The sequence below is a fragment of the Punica granatum genome, chromosome 1 (genome assembly GCF_007655135.1).
Source record: "Punica granatum isolate Tunisia-2019 chromosome 1, ASM765513v2, whole genome shotgun sequence".
NCBI lineage: Eukaryota > Viridiplantae > Streptophyta > Magnoliopsida > Myrtales > Lythraceae > Punica > Punica granatum.
Genome location: NC_045127.1, coordinates 11,830,042 through 11,846,601, shown reverse-complemented (window position 1 = coordinate 11,846,601; position 16,560 = coordinate 11,830,042). Strand labels below are relative to the sequence as shown.

Below are 16,560 nucleotides of genomic sequence, written 5' to 3'. Positions count from 1 at the left end.
TGAAAATTCTTTTTTTCCTAAGGGGAAATTAAATATATTTCATAATAATATTTCAGGCTTTTATATATATATATATTATATTTAATAATAATTTTTATGAAGATATTATATATATATTTCACAACTCTATTATGCTTTTATATGAGTTATTTTATAACATATTTCAAAAGACGAGAAATTCTTTGATAACTCTATACAGTCATGTGGCATGAGAAAACATTAGTCACATTACAAAAAAAAAAAAAAAGAGAATGAGCGTAATAGTTCAAGTGATCAAACCAATTGTTCTAAATTGTCACAATATAATTGATTATTCCTTGCTGTTTCGTAATTGTGAGATAGACCATAAGCGGCTTCGGCACATGATATGTAAATAATTTCAAGAAAATATGTATTGGTATATATGCGTATTGTCTAAGGTATTTTTTTTTATATTAAATTGGAAGACGGAATTATTAATCTCTCCTCGCAATTGGATCTTTCTTTTACATTCGCTGAATTCTTTTCATTCTAAAATTCCAGTTCTTGATTTGAAGAATGCGTATGCAACATTTTCCTTTTATATATGTATATTTGTGAAAAATGAGCAAATTGATTTTTTTTCCTTTTTTTAATCATATACAAGAAATGGGCTTGGTAGGAAGATTCGCGGCGATGGGCTTCAGATCAGCTTATGGGCCCTTTTCCAGCTAGGCATGTGATTATCAATTTGTACATAAACATTCCCACTTCAATTTTCTATTATTTATTTATATTTATCAAAAAGAAAAAGAAAAAAGGAGGAGGAATATATTTGCCTGGAGAAGAATAATTTATGATGGAAGCAAAATTTCATATACATACCATTTTCTAATTATGGAATGATTTTGTTATTTCTCAATACTAATAAATCTTCTATATATGACTAATATATCAAACTTCCAACATTTATATTATCCTTCCAAGATAAATGATCACTTGAAGGTTGAGATCGTGTCGGTCTGACCATTTATGATTATATCTCATTACGAGGTGCGGCATGCATTCGGAATGTGTGTACATATTATATGAACAGAATGTTTGGGGTGGCTAACTTTATTCTTCACCTTTGCTAATCGATCGGCCTTTTCCAGACTAATATTAAGATCATAATAAAGTGACGAAAGCAAATGAAAATACTTCCTTCCTTTTCTCATGAGCCAAAAAGCAAAGGACCACAAAACACGCCTTCAAGAAGAAAGATTAGAAAGTTTACACATGTAAAGTCTTCGAGAAATTGCTTTTTTCTTTATTTATAATTTCATTAGTGAAATTGCCTTCATCTTTAATAAATGACAATGCTGAGCATTCCTCCACTTAAGCAAAAGAGTTCATTTAAGAAAACAGCACCCAATATATATTATATGGTGAGTGGGTGTGAATGCTTTTGCCGCTAAAGCCTTGAACTTGAATTAAGCCATCCACAAGAAGAATCTTTGGCATTCAAGCAACCTTTGCTCCAAGCAATTCTCCTATTCCATCCCATTCCCTTCTCCCTTTTCTATCACTATGTGGGATATGAAGAGTTAATGAATGAACTATAGAGAGCCCCAGCAATTACTTCTATCTTCTTCTCCTCGAGTCGACCTGCATGAACTAATTCGGCTGTCAGGAGGACTCTTTGGCAATATAATGCCTGCAGGGACGGCGGTTACTCATGCCGACCTTGAGCCCAGCCGGGGACAGACTGACCTGGGCAGCAAGACTGGCGCAGTTCTTGTTGTGTGGACCATCTTGTGTGGTCTGTTTTCGTTTGTTCTGTGTCTCATTGCTGAAGCCACTCATTCTCAGGTACGTACTACACATAATTAACTGAGACCAAATTCCGGCAGGCAATATTTGTTCTCTTGTTATATTGTATGTCACGTAACATAACAATGATTCGTTTGACCAGACAATGGCATTTTCATCTTATTTTAGTGCTCCCCAGGCGTTGGTTAATTAGTTTAAGGAGACGGCTTGACAATTCGGTTAGAGTATTTAATGTCAAATACGTGCCTACAGGTGACATGGGTGCCTGCAGGGAGCAGAACGGGCTCGCAGGATGGTGAGAGCTATGAGTGCGAATACAGCGGGAGCGGGAAGACACCTCTGATGTGCTCTGCGGGTGCATTCCTAGTGCTGGCAACAGCGATGGTGGTGGAGCACACGTACATGCTCATCGCCGTGAGCAAGCTGCCGCCTCCAGCAATGGTGGCGTACTGGGAACCGGAGATGGGGTCGGCTAGGAAACTCACGTGGCAGGCAGGCTTCTTCTTCATCACCACTTGGTAAATTACTTAAGACAGACCGAAATTTTTCCGTTCACCAGTTATAAATTAAAAGAAAGAAAACAAAATTGCTTTCTGCTCAAGTAACATTGGCATTGCTACTTTTTTATAAACGCATCAAGGTGTTTGTTGTTATCTTAATTTTGTGTCCATATTTGTTCTCAAAGCATATACAGAGTATGAATTGGCATAGGTGGGCATGGCCCTGTTGGTTCGATTTTCTCTACAGAGTCTGCATAATGGAACTATATTGTTCCTGAATATAACCATTAAAAACCTGAATCCAAGTTTTAATTTGATTATTGCAGTGCAGTTTTATTATAGTTTCGAAGCTCTGTTATGTGTTGATAATAAGAGGATCCATTTTGATCCGGTTTGTTGATTAAAAACCGCACCGTGCCATTATTCCATTTTGTTTATATTATCTATATTAAATCCAACAGAAATTAAGATAATTTGTGAATAAATGGAAAGTTAAAGTCTGAATCAGATTATTTTCTACACCATGAAGATACAACAGCAACAAATTCCATTTTTCTGGTACTATTTCGAGCTTCTTTCGTTCTTCCATGCTTTTGTTGCCCTCCTGGCACTCGAAGGCAAAGATAATTGTTTCAATCATTTGGCGTTTGAACTTCATCTAATATATGCCGTTATTTTAGATCAGATGATTGAACGGGTAAGAAATGATGGCCTAGCAATTCTTTTGCTGGCATGATTTTTATGAGATCCCGACTTACGGTCTCCACAATCTTTCTCATAGGGTCTGTTTTGCTGTCGCTGAAATCTTACTGCTGATCGGACTGAGTGTGGAATCCGGGCACTTGAGGAATTGGTCCAGGCCGAGGCCCAACTGCTTGGTCCTCCGAGAAGGCCTCTTTTGTGCCGCTGGAGTATTTGCCTTGGCAACTGTGTTTATGGCTGCTGGGTTATACATAACCACATTGCGCATGCAGAGACTGTTTCTGGATCAGGCAGTCTTCCAGAGGGAAATGCTCGAGACATCTGTCCTCTATGCATCCCCTCCCCGATCCCCGCCTCACCGGATTGTTGCAGTTTCCAGGGAAGGCCCTGTGGGCCGAGATGAGCAGATCTCGGACCCACCCCCGGTGTCCTCTACAGTGATTTTAAGCCAGAAGTTATCCAATATATTAGTGTAGAGGGAGGAAAGGATTGCTTGAAATGCAAGAAAAATGGAAAAAGTGTATATGGGAATTGATCGGATTGACTTGAACATTTTGTAAATACAAGTTTTTTTGGATTGAAAATATTTTTTAATTACTTCACTAATCGATCTGTGAAGAGACATTCTGATATTACTTTTCTTTGGTGTAAAGGAGGCCCTGAGTGTATGTATAGGATGCATACTAAACTCTAATGATAGGAATTAAACTCTCGACTGAGGCACGTTTCTCCTGCAACTAATTAGTCGAAGAGAAATGACATTTTTGGCATACTTAGCTGTAGAAAAAATCGAACCGACGAATCAATTTAACATCTTTTTGAATCCTTCCCTTGTATTTTCTGTTGTAGCTTCGTTTTTATTTGTCGAGCTACTATATACAAGGCGGTGTAGCATTCCTCCATGAATGTTACTAGCATAACATATAATTGATGGTTGTTATTGTCAATCTCTCTTTAATTGGATGTTTAATTTTTATTAGCATATTGCTTTTTGTAGTAATTTCAATTGCACTATTGAACTTTCAGGAGGAGGCCCTTCAATTGGGAAGGTCATTAAAGCTGCAACCATGATGCGTTTTATGGAGTTTCTGCAAAAGGAAGATTCCCCGGATCTTCAGGTATGAATTCGGTAATGAGCAATGATTTTATTAGTATGTGCATGGAACCTTGTTTGCTGAAGTTCTCATAATGTATTTCAGTTGAAGCTGCCACCATGATGCGTTTTATGGAGTTTCTGCAAAAGGAAGACTCCCCTTCAATTGAGAAGGTCATTAAAGCTGCCGGCCACCATGATGCGTTTTACGGAGTTTCTGCAAAAGGAAGACTCCCCGGATCTTCAGGTGTGAATTCGGTGATGAGCAATGATTTTATTAGTATGTGCATGGAGCCTTGTTTGCTGAAGTTCTCATAATGTATTAAGGTTGAAGCTGCGTGGGCTCTCACCTTCTTTATAACTGATACATCAGAGAGTTCCAAGAACTCGTTCCCTCTCGAGGCAGTGAATGCCTTTGTCAAGCTTCTAGAGTCACCTAATGATGACGTTCGAGAGCAAGTACCCACCAAAGTGATGATTTAGTTGCTTTCTCCAAGCCCTGGACTAAAGTCTGACCATGAACTATAGGCACTTTGGGCATTGGGGAACATTGCTTGGAAATCACCTGCAGGTCGTGACCTCATTTGAAGCCGTGGGGTTTTGTCTCAAATTTTTTCCCAATTGGATGAAGATTCAGAACTCTCATTGAAAAGGACTGCCTTATGGGCCCTTGCAAGCTTCTGTAGAAGCGAACCACCTCCTCGATTTTAGCAGGTATTCCACTTGGTGTGCGCAATTATTTCCTAAAGGTGATTTCAGCAAGCTTTCCCCGTGATACTGTGGACATTGTTGCACAAGTTAGCTCAGCCTTTCCTGCTCTGGATTGGCTATTTCAGTGGAACGATGAAGAAGTCCTGACGGATGCCTGTTAGGTGTTATACAATATTTTTGATGGGTTCCCTGACAAGCTTGAAGTCATTATTGATTCGGGTGTTTGTCATCGACTTGTTGAGCTCTTGAGGTGGGTATGATGTTCTCTTTGCCTTCTTGGGTATGCAATCATCCTTACAGTAAATATTTATCCATCTCTTAGGCATTCAGCTCCTTCACTAACTGGTTTGGTGATCAAAGTACTTACAGTAATTGCGCCTATGCATGATGGTCACAGTGAGGTATTAAAAGCTACACTTCTCTTAACATTTTTGCAGTTCTCTCTCCTTGCACTGTTCCTTGTGAAGTGCGGTGAGAAATGGATTTCTCATGCTTTTACTCTACTCTGCCTTTTTTTGGGACAGCAGCTTCCTCCAGCGGAGCGTTTACTTAAAAATGATGGACTACAATGCTTTCGGAGCTTGCTGACACATGATCTCAAAACAAGCATCCAGAAAGAACAATGTCTGGATGTCTTATATGTAATGAATACTACGAAAACATTCAGGTACGTACAAACTGCCAAGTGCAGAAATGATGTTAACAAGGAAAAAAACATTGGGGATTCATGCTTGCTTTCTATTGATTCTGATCCAGGGAGTCATAGAACCTGATCTAACGAAGCCCCTGATCAATCTGCTTCAACAAGCCTATCATCGTATAAAGAATGAGGCGGCATTAGTAATATCTAATGCTACTTGCATTGCTGATGATGACCAACTTAGGTACCTTTTTTTTTTTTTTTTTTTTAATAACCAAGTTTCCCGTTTTAACCATTCAGCTATAATTTAGAAGGCCCTGTTTGCTAAGGAAAACTGCTCTGGACCTGGTTGTAGAAAAAATTGGATTTGCATATGACCAGTTGCACTGGTGGGTCCAGAAAGCAAGCAACTTCCTTTTTCTACCAGTTTCGTTATCCTTCAATTTATCATGATTTTTATCTTTAAAATGGTTTGTTATATCCTCTTATATGTGCCCAAAAGGTTACATATAACTCCCATTGAATCCATTAAATTATCTTGAATAGAATGTGATAGGTTGTTTGTTTGTTCATATTTAGGGTTAATGGGTTCCAACTCAGACTTGGTTTTAGAAATTGAACTCGTCCAAGCTGGATTTATGATTTAATGCGGTTTTCATCCGAACCATGCCCGTCCTCAAAAGTTTTAGTTAAACCAGTCCAGTGTCTAGTCACATCCTGAAAAAGAGATATTCCAACTGCCTGTACATCTATGTTTACAGGACCTTCCTTCTTTTTCTGATAGGCAGGTACTTTGGAGATCAGGGGTGTGTCAGGGCATTCAGCGATCTCCTTTGCTTCCGATGATCAGCATCTATTGGATTATTCTTTGCAAGTACTCGAAAGAATTCTAAAGGTTGGGCCTAACGACAAGAAATCGGGATGGACTGGGGACGACAATGTCTTCTTGGAAATTCTACTAATGCTTTGGATAAGTAAGCTCATGCACCTTACGAGTCATGCTCGGGATGAAGAGAATAAGGAGAGAGCAGAGAAGTTTATCCATACTATTGGTGAGATCAGGAGATTGAGGTTTGGCAAGGATAAGGAGTATGGGACGGCCATGTCTTATGAATCTAACTCTAGCTGGAGGTCCTGAACTACTCAATCCCAGGACAAGTTCCGTCATACAGGGCAGCCTCATAGCAGTTTTTTTTTTTTTTTAATCTACTTGAGTCAGGTCTGCTATCGAGTTTTGCTCTATTTTGTAAGCTTTGACTGTAGATATCAGTGTTTATCATTATGTCTTCAGTCCCCCCCGGAGAGAGCTAGAAGTTGTGTCGTAATTTATGGTAGACTTTTTCATGATTGTCATGTTTTCCTCAAACATTGCTGTGTTGTAGGATCTAAGTAGGTTCAGATTGATTAAGCTGGTGGTCTATTCTGGTGTTTTCGTGTTTTGGTGGGATGATGACTTCAATGGATGTTCAATTTGCTAACATGTATCTGTTCCGTCACAGGGCATCCATCTCAAAAAGACACCAGTTGGCACTTCTGAAATTATAGTTAAATGGTGTATCGAGTCGAGGAACTCCGTACCTGTAAGAAGATTAAGACGACGAGCCTAGGACAGGACTAGGTATGCTAGCTTCCTCTAATAGGTCTTAGGCTTTCGACATAATTGTAAACTGTGGGACAGGACGGATGCATGAAGATGCTCAAGGGGGACCACGCATTTCGACTCTCCTCAGGTTGCTATCTGCAGTATGGTAGAAAGGCAAGGGATACAAGTCCTTGTCAAAGAAAGGCGGCGCAAACACCAACTCTGCTCCCTTAGAAATAAATTGAATGAGCGATTCAGTCTAACATTTTTCGAATTCTTTTCTTTTATAAGAACTTGTTCATCTAATCATCCGAAAATTGAATATTATAACTCAATGTAGAATAATATCTTCCTTTTTTCCAGTGACATATTATCTTATAAAATTTTCCCATTGTTATCATAGCAATCGAGTCTTATTCGTGGTACTCTCTTCTCGAAACGATATCTTCTTTGATGTCTTTGCCTAGCAATTTCCTCTTGCTATCAGTTTTGACTCCGTTGAACTATAATTGCAGCCTGCAGCAGAAAACCGGATGACAAAATTAAACTGTAATGGATGAAATTGCCACAAAGTGTAAATATTTTGGGGTAAAGTGAAATTAACAGAAACTGCAACTGCTTCACGCCAAATGAAGGGCATTGTCGTAAATAAGTGCAAAACCCATGGCTCGTTTAGTGATTGCACCTCTTCCTCTGTTACCGCAGTCTGTGTTAGAATGTTTCCCGCGCATTTTGATCCTGCCATTTCTCCGCCGAGGTCGACTAGGGTTTTCCCACTGTGCCACAACCGGTCCTCGACAGAATCTCCGATTGCCCGAAGGTCTCCGAGTTGTAGGGATGGAGCAGCAGCCAGGTGATGCTTTATCTTGTTCATTGATGGAAGACTCCGGTCCTCAGAAGCGGCAAAGAGTAGCGGCAGAGGACACCGTTGAGGCCCGACGGAAGAGGGAGGCGCGGATGGCAGAGGTCCGGCGGAAGACGCGGTCGGAGTGGCTTAGGGTGTGTTTGATTTTTAAAAAATTTTCAACTCTATTCAACTTAACTCCACTTATTTTCAATTCAATAACACAATAATTACTTTTTCTATTTTTTTAAAAAAATTTAACCATTCAATTTAATTTTTAATATTAAATTTTTTCAACTATTCATTACTTTTTTTTTCATAATTCAACAACACAATCATTACTTTCTCTCAACTATTCATTACTTTTTCACATTTTTCTCATAATTTAACAATATAATCATTACAAATCAATTAAAATCAAAACTCGACTCGATTCAACTCAAAAATCAAACACATTCTTAAGCGTCTCGAGGGCGAGCTTCTGTTCAAGGAGTTCCCTTCCATTTCGTGTCCCGACTTCTCTTCAGCTACAGAGAAGGTGATTTACTGATTGTTTCATTTGAGAAAAGCCTTTGATAACAATATATTGCTTCAACTTTGTACATCCATTATTGGAAGCTCAATTCATTGTTGGTTCAAAGCTTTCAGCTTGGGCCTTCTCTTCTGCAGCAATAATCTGAATGAAAAATTAGGCTGCCAAAGATGGTTATGCTACTGTCTGCTTTTAAAGAACCTCCAGCTGACAATAAAGAAATGAATTGTGATTTGAATTTATATGTAAAATTCTTCTCATTTGGGGATGTTGAATATGCAGATGGAGAGCCTCCGCTCAATCATTTCCGGCGTTTGGTCTGGAAATAGCACCTCACAGCGAGAAGCAACTAAACAGTTTCAAGAATGCTTCCTGACCAGTACTTTCGATGCGGCTTTGTTTTCAGTTGTTAAACTACTGCATACATTGCGTCACTGTGTAGCATGATAGCTCTTATGTCTTTTGGCGCCACAGATGAAGATCTAATGAACTGCTGAGACAACATTACTGTTGACTGTGGTTATTGTTGTCTGGGACTTTTGTTTCTTTTCTTCAGAAGGTGTTACTGTTGTTAGCTTATTGCTGTTTATGGTCATTTCAATTGCAATATTGGACTTTCAGAAGGAAGCCCGTCGATTGAGGAGGTCATTAAAGTTGCAACTGTTTGGCGTTTCTCGGAGTTTTTGCAGAAGGAAGACTCCCCAGATCTTCAGGTCTGAATTTGGTGTAATGAGCAATAATTTTATCAGTATGTGGGTGGCTGAAGTTCTCATAATCGATGCAGGTTGAAGCTGCTTGGGCTCTCACCAGCTTTATATCTAATACATTAGAGAGTGCCACGAACATGCTCCCTCTCGAGGCAGTGCATGCCTCTGTCAAGCTTCTAGGATCACCTAATGATGATGTTCGAGAGCAGGTACTCGCCAACGTGATGAAGTGGTTGTTTTCTCCAGTCCTTGGACGTACTTAACTAGTATTAGTCTATTTATCCATATTAATTCTACTTTGATTCCCTGATGACAAATTATAGGCAATTTGGGCATTGGGGAACATTGCTTGGAGGTCACCTGCAGGTCGTGACCTCATTTTGACCCATGGAGTTTTGTCTCAGTTGTTTGCCCAATTGGATGAAGATTCAAAACTCTCGATGAAAAGAACAGCCTCATGGGCTCTTACAAACTTCCGTAGAGGCGACCCACCACCTCGATTTGAGCAGGTATTCCACTTGGCGTGTCCAATTTTCTTTTAAAGGTGATTTTTGCAGGCTATTCGTTTTAATATGTCGAATATTGTTGCACAGGTGAGGTCAGCTTTTCCTGCTCTGGACTGGCTTTTTCAGTCAAATGATGAAGAAGTCCTGACGGATGCCTGTTGGGCGTTCTATAATCTTATTCATGGTTTTCCTGACAAGATTGGAGCCATTGTTGATTTGGGCATTTGTCATTGACTTATTGAGCTCTTGCAGTGAGTATACTTTTCTCTTTGCTTTATTATATGTGCAATCATTCTCACAATACATATTGCTGTTGCTTAGGCGTTCATCACCCTCACTACTCGGTTTGGTTCTCAAACTATTTGCAAAAATTGCAACCATAGATGATGGTCAAAAAGAGGTATAAAGACCATACTTCTTTCAAGCACTTTCATAATTCTTCTGCTCGCACTGTTCCTCATGAAGTGTGATGGGAAATGGGTTTCATACTTTTAGTCTGGGTTTGCCTTTTTTTTTTATGAGACAACAGCTTCCTCCAGTAGAGCGTATACTTAAAAATGGTGGACTCCAATGCTTTCGGCGCTTGCTTAGTTGTGATCTCAGTAAGAACATCCGGAAAGAACAATGTCTGGAGGTCTTGAACATAATGCGTAATATGTATAATATCCAGGTATGTGCAAACCACTAAGTGCAGGAATGAGGTTTACAAGGAAAAAGATCTGGGAGTCATGCTTGTTTTCTATTTTATAATGATCCAGGGTATCATTGAAGCGGATCTAATCAAGCCCCTGATCAATCTGCTTCAACAAGCCGATCATCGTATAAAGCAAGAGGCAGCATTTGCAATAGGTAGTGCTATTTGCAAGGCTGATGATGACCAACTTAGGTACTTATTTATTTATTTATTTTTTACTTGAGTTTCCCATTTGCATATTCCAGCCATATTTTAAAAGCTCGATGGCCCTGCCTGCCAAGGGCAACTGCCACCACTCCATAGAGCCAGCAACTTTTTTTATTTTGACCCAGCTCCTTTCTTCCTCAATTTTATCTGATATATGTCTTTAAAATGGTTTTATATTTCACTTCTTATAAATCTATAACTATATATATTATTTCAATCGAACCAATTAACTCATCAAACTGAACAATCTGAATACGATCAGGTTAAAGTAGGTTATTTTTGGTTCATATATAGGAATAATGATAAAGTTCAAGTTGGACTTGATATCGGATATTTCTTGTCCAAATTGGATTCGTGTTTTAATTCAGTTTTAAGTCCTAAAAACCTAAGTTGAAATATGGGACCTTTTTGGCCATCTTTGAAGTGTTAAAGACCCATATACCAGAACTCAACTTGAACCAATTGAGCCTAAAATTCATTGGGTTCAGGTAGGTTCAAAATCTGAACCATGGCCACCCCCACAACCTGCAGTTAAATCAGTCCAATGTCCAGTTGCATCCTGAAAACAGATATTTTAATCGCTTGGATATTGATGATCTTCAGGGCCTGCCTCTTTTTTATCGACTTACAGGTACTTTGGAAATCAAGGCTGTGTCAGGCCATTCAGCAATCTCCTTGCTTCTGATAATCGGGAGGTGCTACATTATTCTTTGAGAGTAGTCGAAAAAATTTTGAAGGTTGGGCATGCCGACAAGAAATCAGGCAAGACAGGGGATGAGAATGTCTACTTGGAAATGCTACGTAATGCTGGTGGGATATGCAAGCTTTTACACCTTACGGATCATGCTCGAGATGAAGATATTCAAGAGAGAGCTAAGAAGGTTATCCAGACATACTATTGGATGGAGCAGGAGATGGTATTTAGCAAGGATGACGAGGGTGGGACGAACGCATCTTATGGATCTAACTCGAGCTGGAGGTCCTGAACTACTTTATTGGAGCAGGAGTTTAAGATTTAGCAAGGATGAGGAGTGTGGGGCGACGCCATCTATGGATCTAACTCTGGCTGGAGGTTGAGAACTACTAGAATCCAGGAAAAGTTCTGTCGTGCCGGGCAGCTTCATAAATGGCTGTAGACAGGTAGGTCTCCTGATCGGACCTTGCACTAATCTATTAGCTGTGGTTGTAGATATGAGCGTATGCCATTAATCCCCTGTTGAGAGCTAGAAGTTGTATTGTAATTTATGGTACTCTTCCATGATTGTTCTGTTTTTCTCGAACATTCTTATGTCGTACAATCTGATTAGGTTCATATTATGGCGATTGTATCTTTTCCAGCACATTCGTGTTTTGGTGGGAGGGAAGCTGGCATTTTTTTTTTTCCGTCTGGGATAATCTACAAATATCGATTGACTTGGCAAATGTGTTGTCACGTTTGCGTTCCGCTTCTGGTCCACAAAAAACAAAGTTCGTGGTTTCTTCATTCATGCAAGATTATTACATCACATTTTTCTGAGTTCCATATCAATCTTATGGAAAAACGAACAATATGAAATGGCTACCGTTTGCCGAATGCCAAGAACCCTGGTGTGAAGAGATGTCCTCCTCTGTATTTATACAGCATACACAATGATTCCAGCAACTGCAGAAACAGCAGGATCCACACAATGGTTGAAATAAATATGACTGACAATATCACACAACGCAGTCTCAATCACCGTCATTGGTAAATCTAAGAAAGAACATACGGTTGATCGATTATAAGATAACTAAGCAGCTCGAATTTCCAAAGGGTTGTCTTGCAAAGATTAATGCTGTATCTAATCCGAGGAACATGGTACGACACCTTAGCTAAATTTGCTGCAGGATGACGATGAGGATGAGCGCTGAGACAGGACTAGGGATGCGAACCTCCACCTCTGATAGGTCATAATAGTAGAACAATTCAATTTGCTATCATATACCCGATCAGTCACAGGTCATCCATATTAAATGGATATCATTTTACGAATTCGCGTTTGAAGTTAAACGGTGCATCTAGTCCAAGAACTCGGTATGAGACTTCGGTTAAATACGCTGCAGGAAGATTGATGACGATGAGCACTGAGACGGGACTAGGGACGCTAGCCTCCTCTGACAGGTCGCAGACTTTCCACGTGATCGCAAACACTTACTTCATACCCCATGCGTGAGGCAGGGAGATGCTCGTGGAGGCCACGGACTTCGACTCTCCTGCAGCTGTGATTCTCCAGATTGCAGAAAAGCAAGGTATATGAGTCCCTGACAAAGAAGTGCGGCGCAAACACTAGCTCTCCTCCGCGAGTGCTGCCCGCAAAGGAGAAATCATGTCCGGGGCCCAGGTCGCCAAGATCCGGAAGCGGCGGCACAGGGAATCTCTTGCAGCTCCAGACCTGCTCGTGAACATCCTCCAATATCCACATAACGATCTCGCCCTGCGGGGGTCCCAGGAAACAAGAGTAATGAAGTACTGCAAATCGACCACTGAATTCTGTGCAACTCGAAAATATCATCAGGGGGAGCTGAACCATATAGAAACTTTCCGACTTGACATCAATCACCATCAAGCAAATGGAGCCGCCTTCCTTCAACCGACCAATGTAGTAAACCACTCCATCGATGCATATAGAAGGGTAAAATATCTCCAGTTTAAAATGGATAGGGACGTCTTGTATTTGCCTCCACTCCGTCTCGCCGAGCGTCGATATGAACCGCGACGACTGGATACCTCTGTTGAACACACACGAGTGGAGAATCTTATGCTTCCTACCAAGAGGATCGAACCCGAGGTATACTCTGCTCCGGCCCCAGAGAGCATTCTTAACAAACTCCCTGGTGCTAGGGTTGAAGACTGTGAAGCCGTCATCGTGCTCTCCATTGCAAACAATCAGGCCACCGGATGACTGAGAAACATCATCCAAGCCCCGGCTCCCATGGCAGATTTTGCCGCAAAATGACGCGGTAATCTGTCCGCGGTGCCGGGGATGGTCCGCCAAGAAGAAATGCGATTCCTGTTTCAATGCCCTGAGGCCGGCATCCTTGGAGGGGGAGATACGAATCAACACCTTTGGATCAGCTGATGATAACGTCCGAGTGTAGTGGGCTTCGACAAATTGAGGATCGGAGACGATAGAGAGCCAGAGAGGGGAGACGCATCGGAATCTGCACGCCGATTTCAGAGGGAGTCTTGAGAGTATTTCGAATATGATCTCTTTGGGAAGTGAATCACTCGTCTTCTCCATCTTCGTTTATAGTTTTCTAGGGTTTCGACTACATGGAGGGAGGGAGAACCACATACAATGGCAGCGGCTTTCTTCCTTTCTCCCAAAATAATTGACATTTTTTTTTTCCTCGGCAATCAATGATGACTCCATCGATAACAAAAATGAGCATGCGATAAAACGTTCAAGAAAAGATTATAAGAATAGAAAAATACAGCAGATCACTGATATTACTTTAAAAGAAAAAGTAAAGTGACAGAGCACAAACAATGAGTACAGATACGTATGCAAAGATTCTTCCGGTTGCTGTAGATCTGTTTCAAACTTCTTAGTATTAGATTCTATATCCAGACAAGACAAAGTCGGGAAGCGGAGCAAAGTTGCAAACCATATAAGGCTGCTATTGTGTAGATTCTATATGGTCCTAGACAAAGCCGTGAAACAAAGCCTAGTTACAAACCATATAAGGGAGTATTCCTATGGTTATTCTTAAATTGCTCAACTAAATGTGGTGACTTCTTACTGTTATAATTTTAGGAGTCGGGGTAAATTCACTTTTTTTAGTTGTTAGTTTTTTTTTTTGTTTTATAAATTTTAGTCGTTTTAAAGAAGAAAAAAAATTACAAAGTCGTTGATGCCTAGGCCTCCAATTTCGAATCCCAGGCCTTGTTATCTCACTAAAGAAAAGGAAGGAAGGAGAAAAAAAGAAGAAGAAGGGAAAGTCAATCCCTAAAGTTACGTTTGGTTTCATAATAAGATTTTAAAATTAGATTTTGATTTTGAAAAAGAGTGGTATAAACGAGACACACCCTTTGACTTTGTATGAGTTATGTTGCTTTATTGTAGAAAAAAGTAATATAAATGGGGCCCACTTTTTGACTTTGTATGAGTTATTTTATTTTGTAGTGGGTAGAATTAAGTTAGAATTGTGATTCTAAAATTATATCATAAAACCAAACATGGCCTAAATTCCTTGGGGGCCGTAAAGAAGTATCCTTAAAAATTTATTTTCTTCGATATTACTCTCGGACTTATGCCTCTGTATATCTGTCTCTTTTCTAAGGCAGTAGTCAAGAGCTCAGACGACCACGACTTCGGCACTACCATGGTCAGCTTGAACCCTTGTTCCCAATTGTTGCTTAGCCCGACCAGCATCTTTCCTTAATTTTCCATGGCGGCATTCGGGAGCTCGACCAGTTTCATGACATGACCACCAGCTCCAATGACCGGCCATCGACGACGTCCGCATCTTTCATCCCCAGCGAGCTCAATTCAGAGACCCCGTGCAACTGTGAGTAGCAACAGCTTGGGCCCCTGCTCAGCCCGATCGGGCCTTAAACGATGCTGAAGTGCACTTCTGAAGCAACAACAGAGATGACGAGCAATGAAGAGGAAGAAGATGATGAGAAAAGTGAGTTTGACGAGTTCGAGGAATTCGAGGAAGAGGAATCACATAATTCAGGGAAGTGCCTTTCTGTCCCTATTTTTTTTCATTGTTCTAGTAATTCATGCTCATTTAAACATTTAAGGATAATGTTTAGTTTATGTTTGAGGGTGCTTTTCCTCGTTTTGTGTACTTGACTTATGGTAGTTGTGCTGTTAATGCTAAGTTTGATGACAGCTGCAGAATTTTTTTTTTTATAGATTTTTTTTTAGGTATTCATTTTTTAAGTTTAAGTTCTAGGTTTATTATGCCTTAGCTTGACTAGATGAAGTTAGCTTGGTTTGACTTCTATTCAATGAGGATGAAAAATGATTTGTATTTATTTCTCGTGGAAAGAGAATTTCTAGATCTTATCTTGCGATGAAGATTTTTGTCATTATTAACTCTCCAAAGCTGAAACTTTTTACTTTTTGTTTTCAATCTTTATGGTCTCGTGTCTTGGTATGTTTTCGATTGAAACAAGTCATAATTTTATGTAAAGCATGCGTAGTAATGTGCAGGATGGTTTATTTTCGATTCTTTCTTGAAGTGAACTCTAAGGGGACTTTTATCTAAGGGGCACCAGTTGCTTATTTGTTATGCTTTGTTATTATTGCGTGATAAAAAACCAAAAGTACCTGGGTGAACTAAGTAACCGGGTGCCTTCATTGGCCATGTCGGTATTCGCGTCAAAAGATTCCACTTTAGGAAAACATTGGGTAGTTAAAAACAAAAAAAGAACTCAATAGGTGACTCGAACAATTAGATTCGCGGGGTGCCTTATCATCCAATGCCTTGACCCAACTAGTTCGGGAGTCATTGATTGAAAGCTTATTACATAGGTCTCCATTGGGATAAAAAAAATTGATGAAAAAAAGAGGAAAAAAAAAAAGAGAAAGTTTTATTTTTTTAAAAAAAATCGATTGGTTAAGTCAAGTACTTGATTCGAGGGGTCTCATAATGCCTTGGGCCAATTGGAGTAGGAGCCATTGATCAAAATCTCGTTACATGGGTTGCCATAAAGAAAAAAGAAAGTTTTGGTTTTTGGTGTTTTTGCCTCGAAAATTTTCTGAACCTTAGATGTAGTGGATAGGGGATGATAGACAAATTTTTATGAATCATTATGAAACATGTTTTGCTTAAACTTTTGATTTGTTGATATTGGTTTCGTATTAATATTGCATGAGATGCTTTTCATGAAATAAAATGTTTTGTTTTGGTGGAGGATGATTGATATGATTTCACTTGGTTGCGGGTTAAGTCAAGGCATGAATTGGACTATCAAGTAAATGCAATCATTACTGAGAAAATTAAAGAGGCCTTTCTATGCCTGGTTGATTCTAGGACAGCTGAGGGATGTATGATTATTTTGTTTTTCTATTTGCTCGAGGACTAGCAAATAGTCTGTTT

At 39.8% G+C, this 16,560-nt stretch overlaps 3 protein-coding genes and 1 long non-coding RNA gene across 6 annotated transcripts; 3 read left to right on the top strand and 1 right to left on the bottom strand.

Moving 5' to 3' along the window:
• The first annotated feature begins 1,430 nt into the window (after positions 1–1,430).
• Positions 1,431–6,844, top strand: LOC116194380. 3 transcript variants are annotated; one of them, XM_031523194.1, is made up of 10 exons: positions 1,431–1,809; positions 2,023–2,288; positions 3,052–4,090; positions 4,172–4,312; positions 4,393–4,779; positions 4,902–5,026; positions 5,099–5,177; positions 5,304–5,443; positions 5,533–5,660; positions 6,201–6,844. In XM_031523194.1, the coding sequence occupies exons 1-3, from the start codon at positions 1,552–1,554 to the stop codon at positions 3,446–3,448; spliced, it is 921 nt and encodes a 306-aa protein (XP_031379054.1). In that variant the 5' UTR covers positions 1,431–1,551; the 3' UTR covers positions 3,449–4,090; positions 4,172–4,312; positions 4,393–4,779; positions 4,902–5,026; positions 5,099–5,177; positions 5,304–5,443; positions 5,533–5,660; positions 6,201–6,844. The 3 variants fall into 3 exon arrangements, with proteins under 3 accessions (XP_031379054.1, XP_031379071.1, XP_031379063.1); XM_031523211.1 differs by having other exon boundaries at positions 5,301–5,443; XM_031523203.1 differs by having other exon boundaries at positions 4,902–5,177; positions 5,301–5,443.
• Positions 6,845–8,226: 1,382 nt separating this feature from the next.
• On the top strand, positions 8,227–9,291 carry LOC116194401. The gene is made up of 3 exons (XR_004154427.1): positions 8,227–8,380; positions 8,657–9,087; positions 9,159–9,291. It is a non-coding gene; the product is annotated as an uncharacterized LOC116194401 (long non-coding RNA).
• An 835-nt stretch (positions 9,292–10,126) lies between these two features.
• LOC116192806 (importin subunit alpha-1-like) lies at positions 10,127–11,818 on the top strand. Its single transcript, XM_031521451.1, has 3 exons — positions 10,127–10,257; positions 10,346–10,473; positions 11,120–11,818. Exons 1-3 carry the CDS (start codon positions 10,234–10,236, stop codon positions 11,472–11,474), a joined length of 507 nt encoding a protein of 168 aa, XP_031377311.1. The 5' UTR covers positions 10,127–10,233; the 3' UTR covers positions 11,475–11,818.
• A 130-nt stretch (positions 11,819–11,948) lies between these two features.
• On the bottom strand, positions 11,949–13,994 carry LOC116193241 (putative F-box protein At1g33020). The gene has a single exon (XM_031522048.1). The coding sequence runs from the start codon at positions 13,746–13,748 to the stop codon at positions 12,612–12,614; it is 1,137 nt and encodes a 378-aa protein (XP_031377908.1). The 5' UTR covers positions 13,749–13,994; the 3' UTR covers positions 11,949–12,611.
• Positions 13,995–16,560: the final 2,566 nt, after the last annotated feature.

Excerpts from the sequence above, each read along its gene's own strand:
- LOC116194380 (XM_031523194.1), top strand. The coding sequence starts at position 1,552 with ATGAACTATAGAGAGCCCCAGCAATTACTTCTATCTTCTTCTCCTCGA. Across the intron at positions 1,810-2,022 it reads CTGAAGCCACTCATTCTCAG|GTGACATGGGTGCCTGCAGG; the intron begins GTACGTACTACA and ends ACGTGCCTACAG. Across the intron at positions 2,289-3,051 it reads TTCTTCTTCATCACCACTTG|GGTCTGTTTTGCTGTCGCTG; the intron begins GTAAATTACTTA and ends TCTTTCTCATAG.
- LOC116192806 (XM_031521451.1), top strand. The coding sequence starts at position 10,234 with ATGCGTAATATGTATAATATCCAG. Across the intron at positions 10,258-10,345 it reads GTAATATGTATAATATCCAG|GGTATCATTGAAGCGGATCT; the intron begins GTATGTGCAAAC and ends ATAATGATCCAG. Across the intron at positions 10,474-11,119 it reads GCTGATGATGACCAACTTAG|GTACTTTGGAAATCAAGGCT; the intron begins GTACTTATTTAT and ends ATCGACTTACAG.
- LOC116193241 (XM_031522048.1), bottom strand. The coding sequence starts at position 13,748 with ATGGAGAAGACGAGTGATTCACTTCCCAAAGAGATCATATTCGAAATA.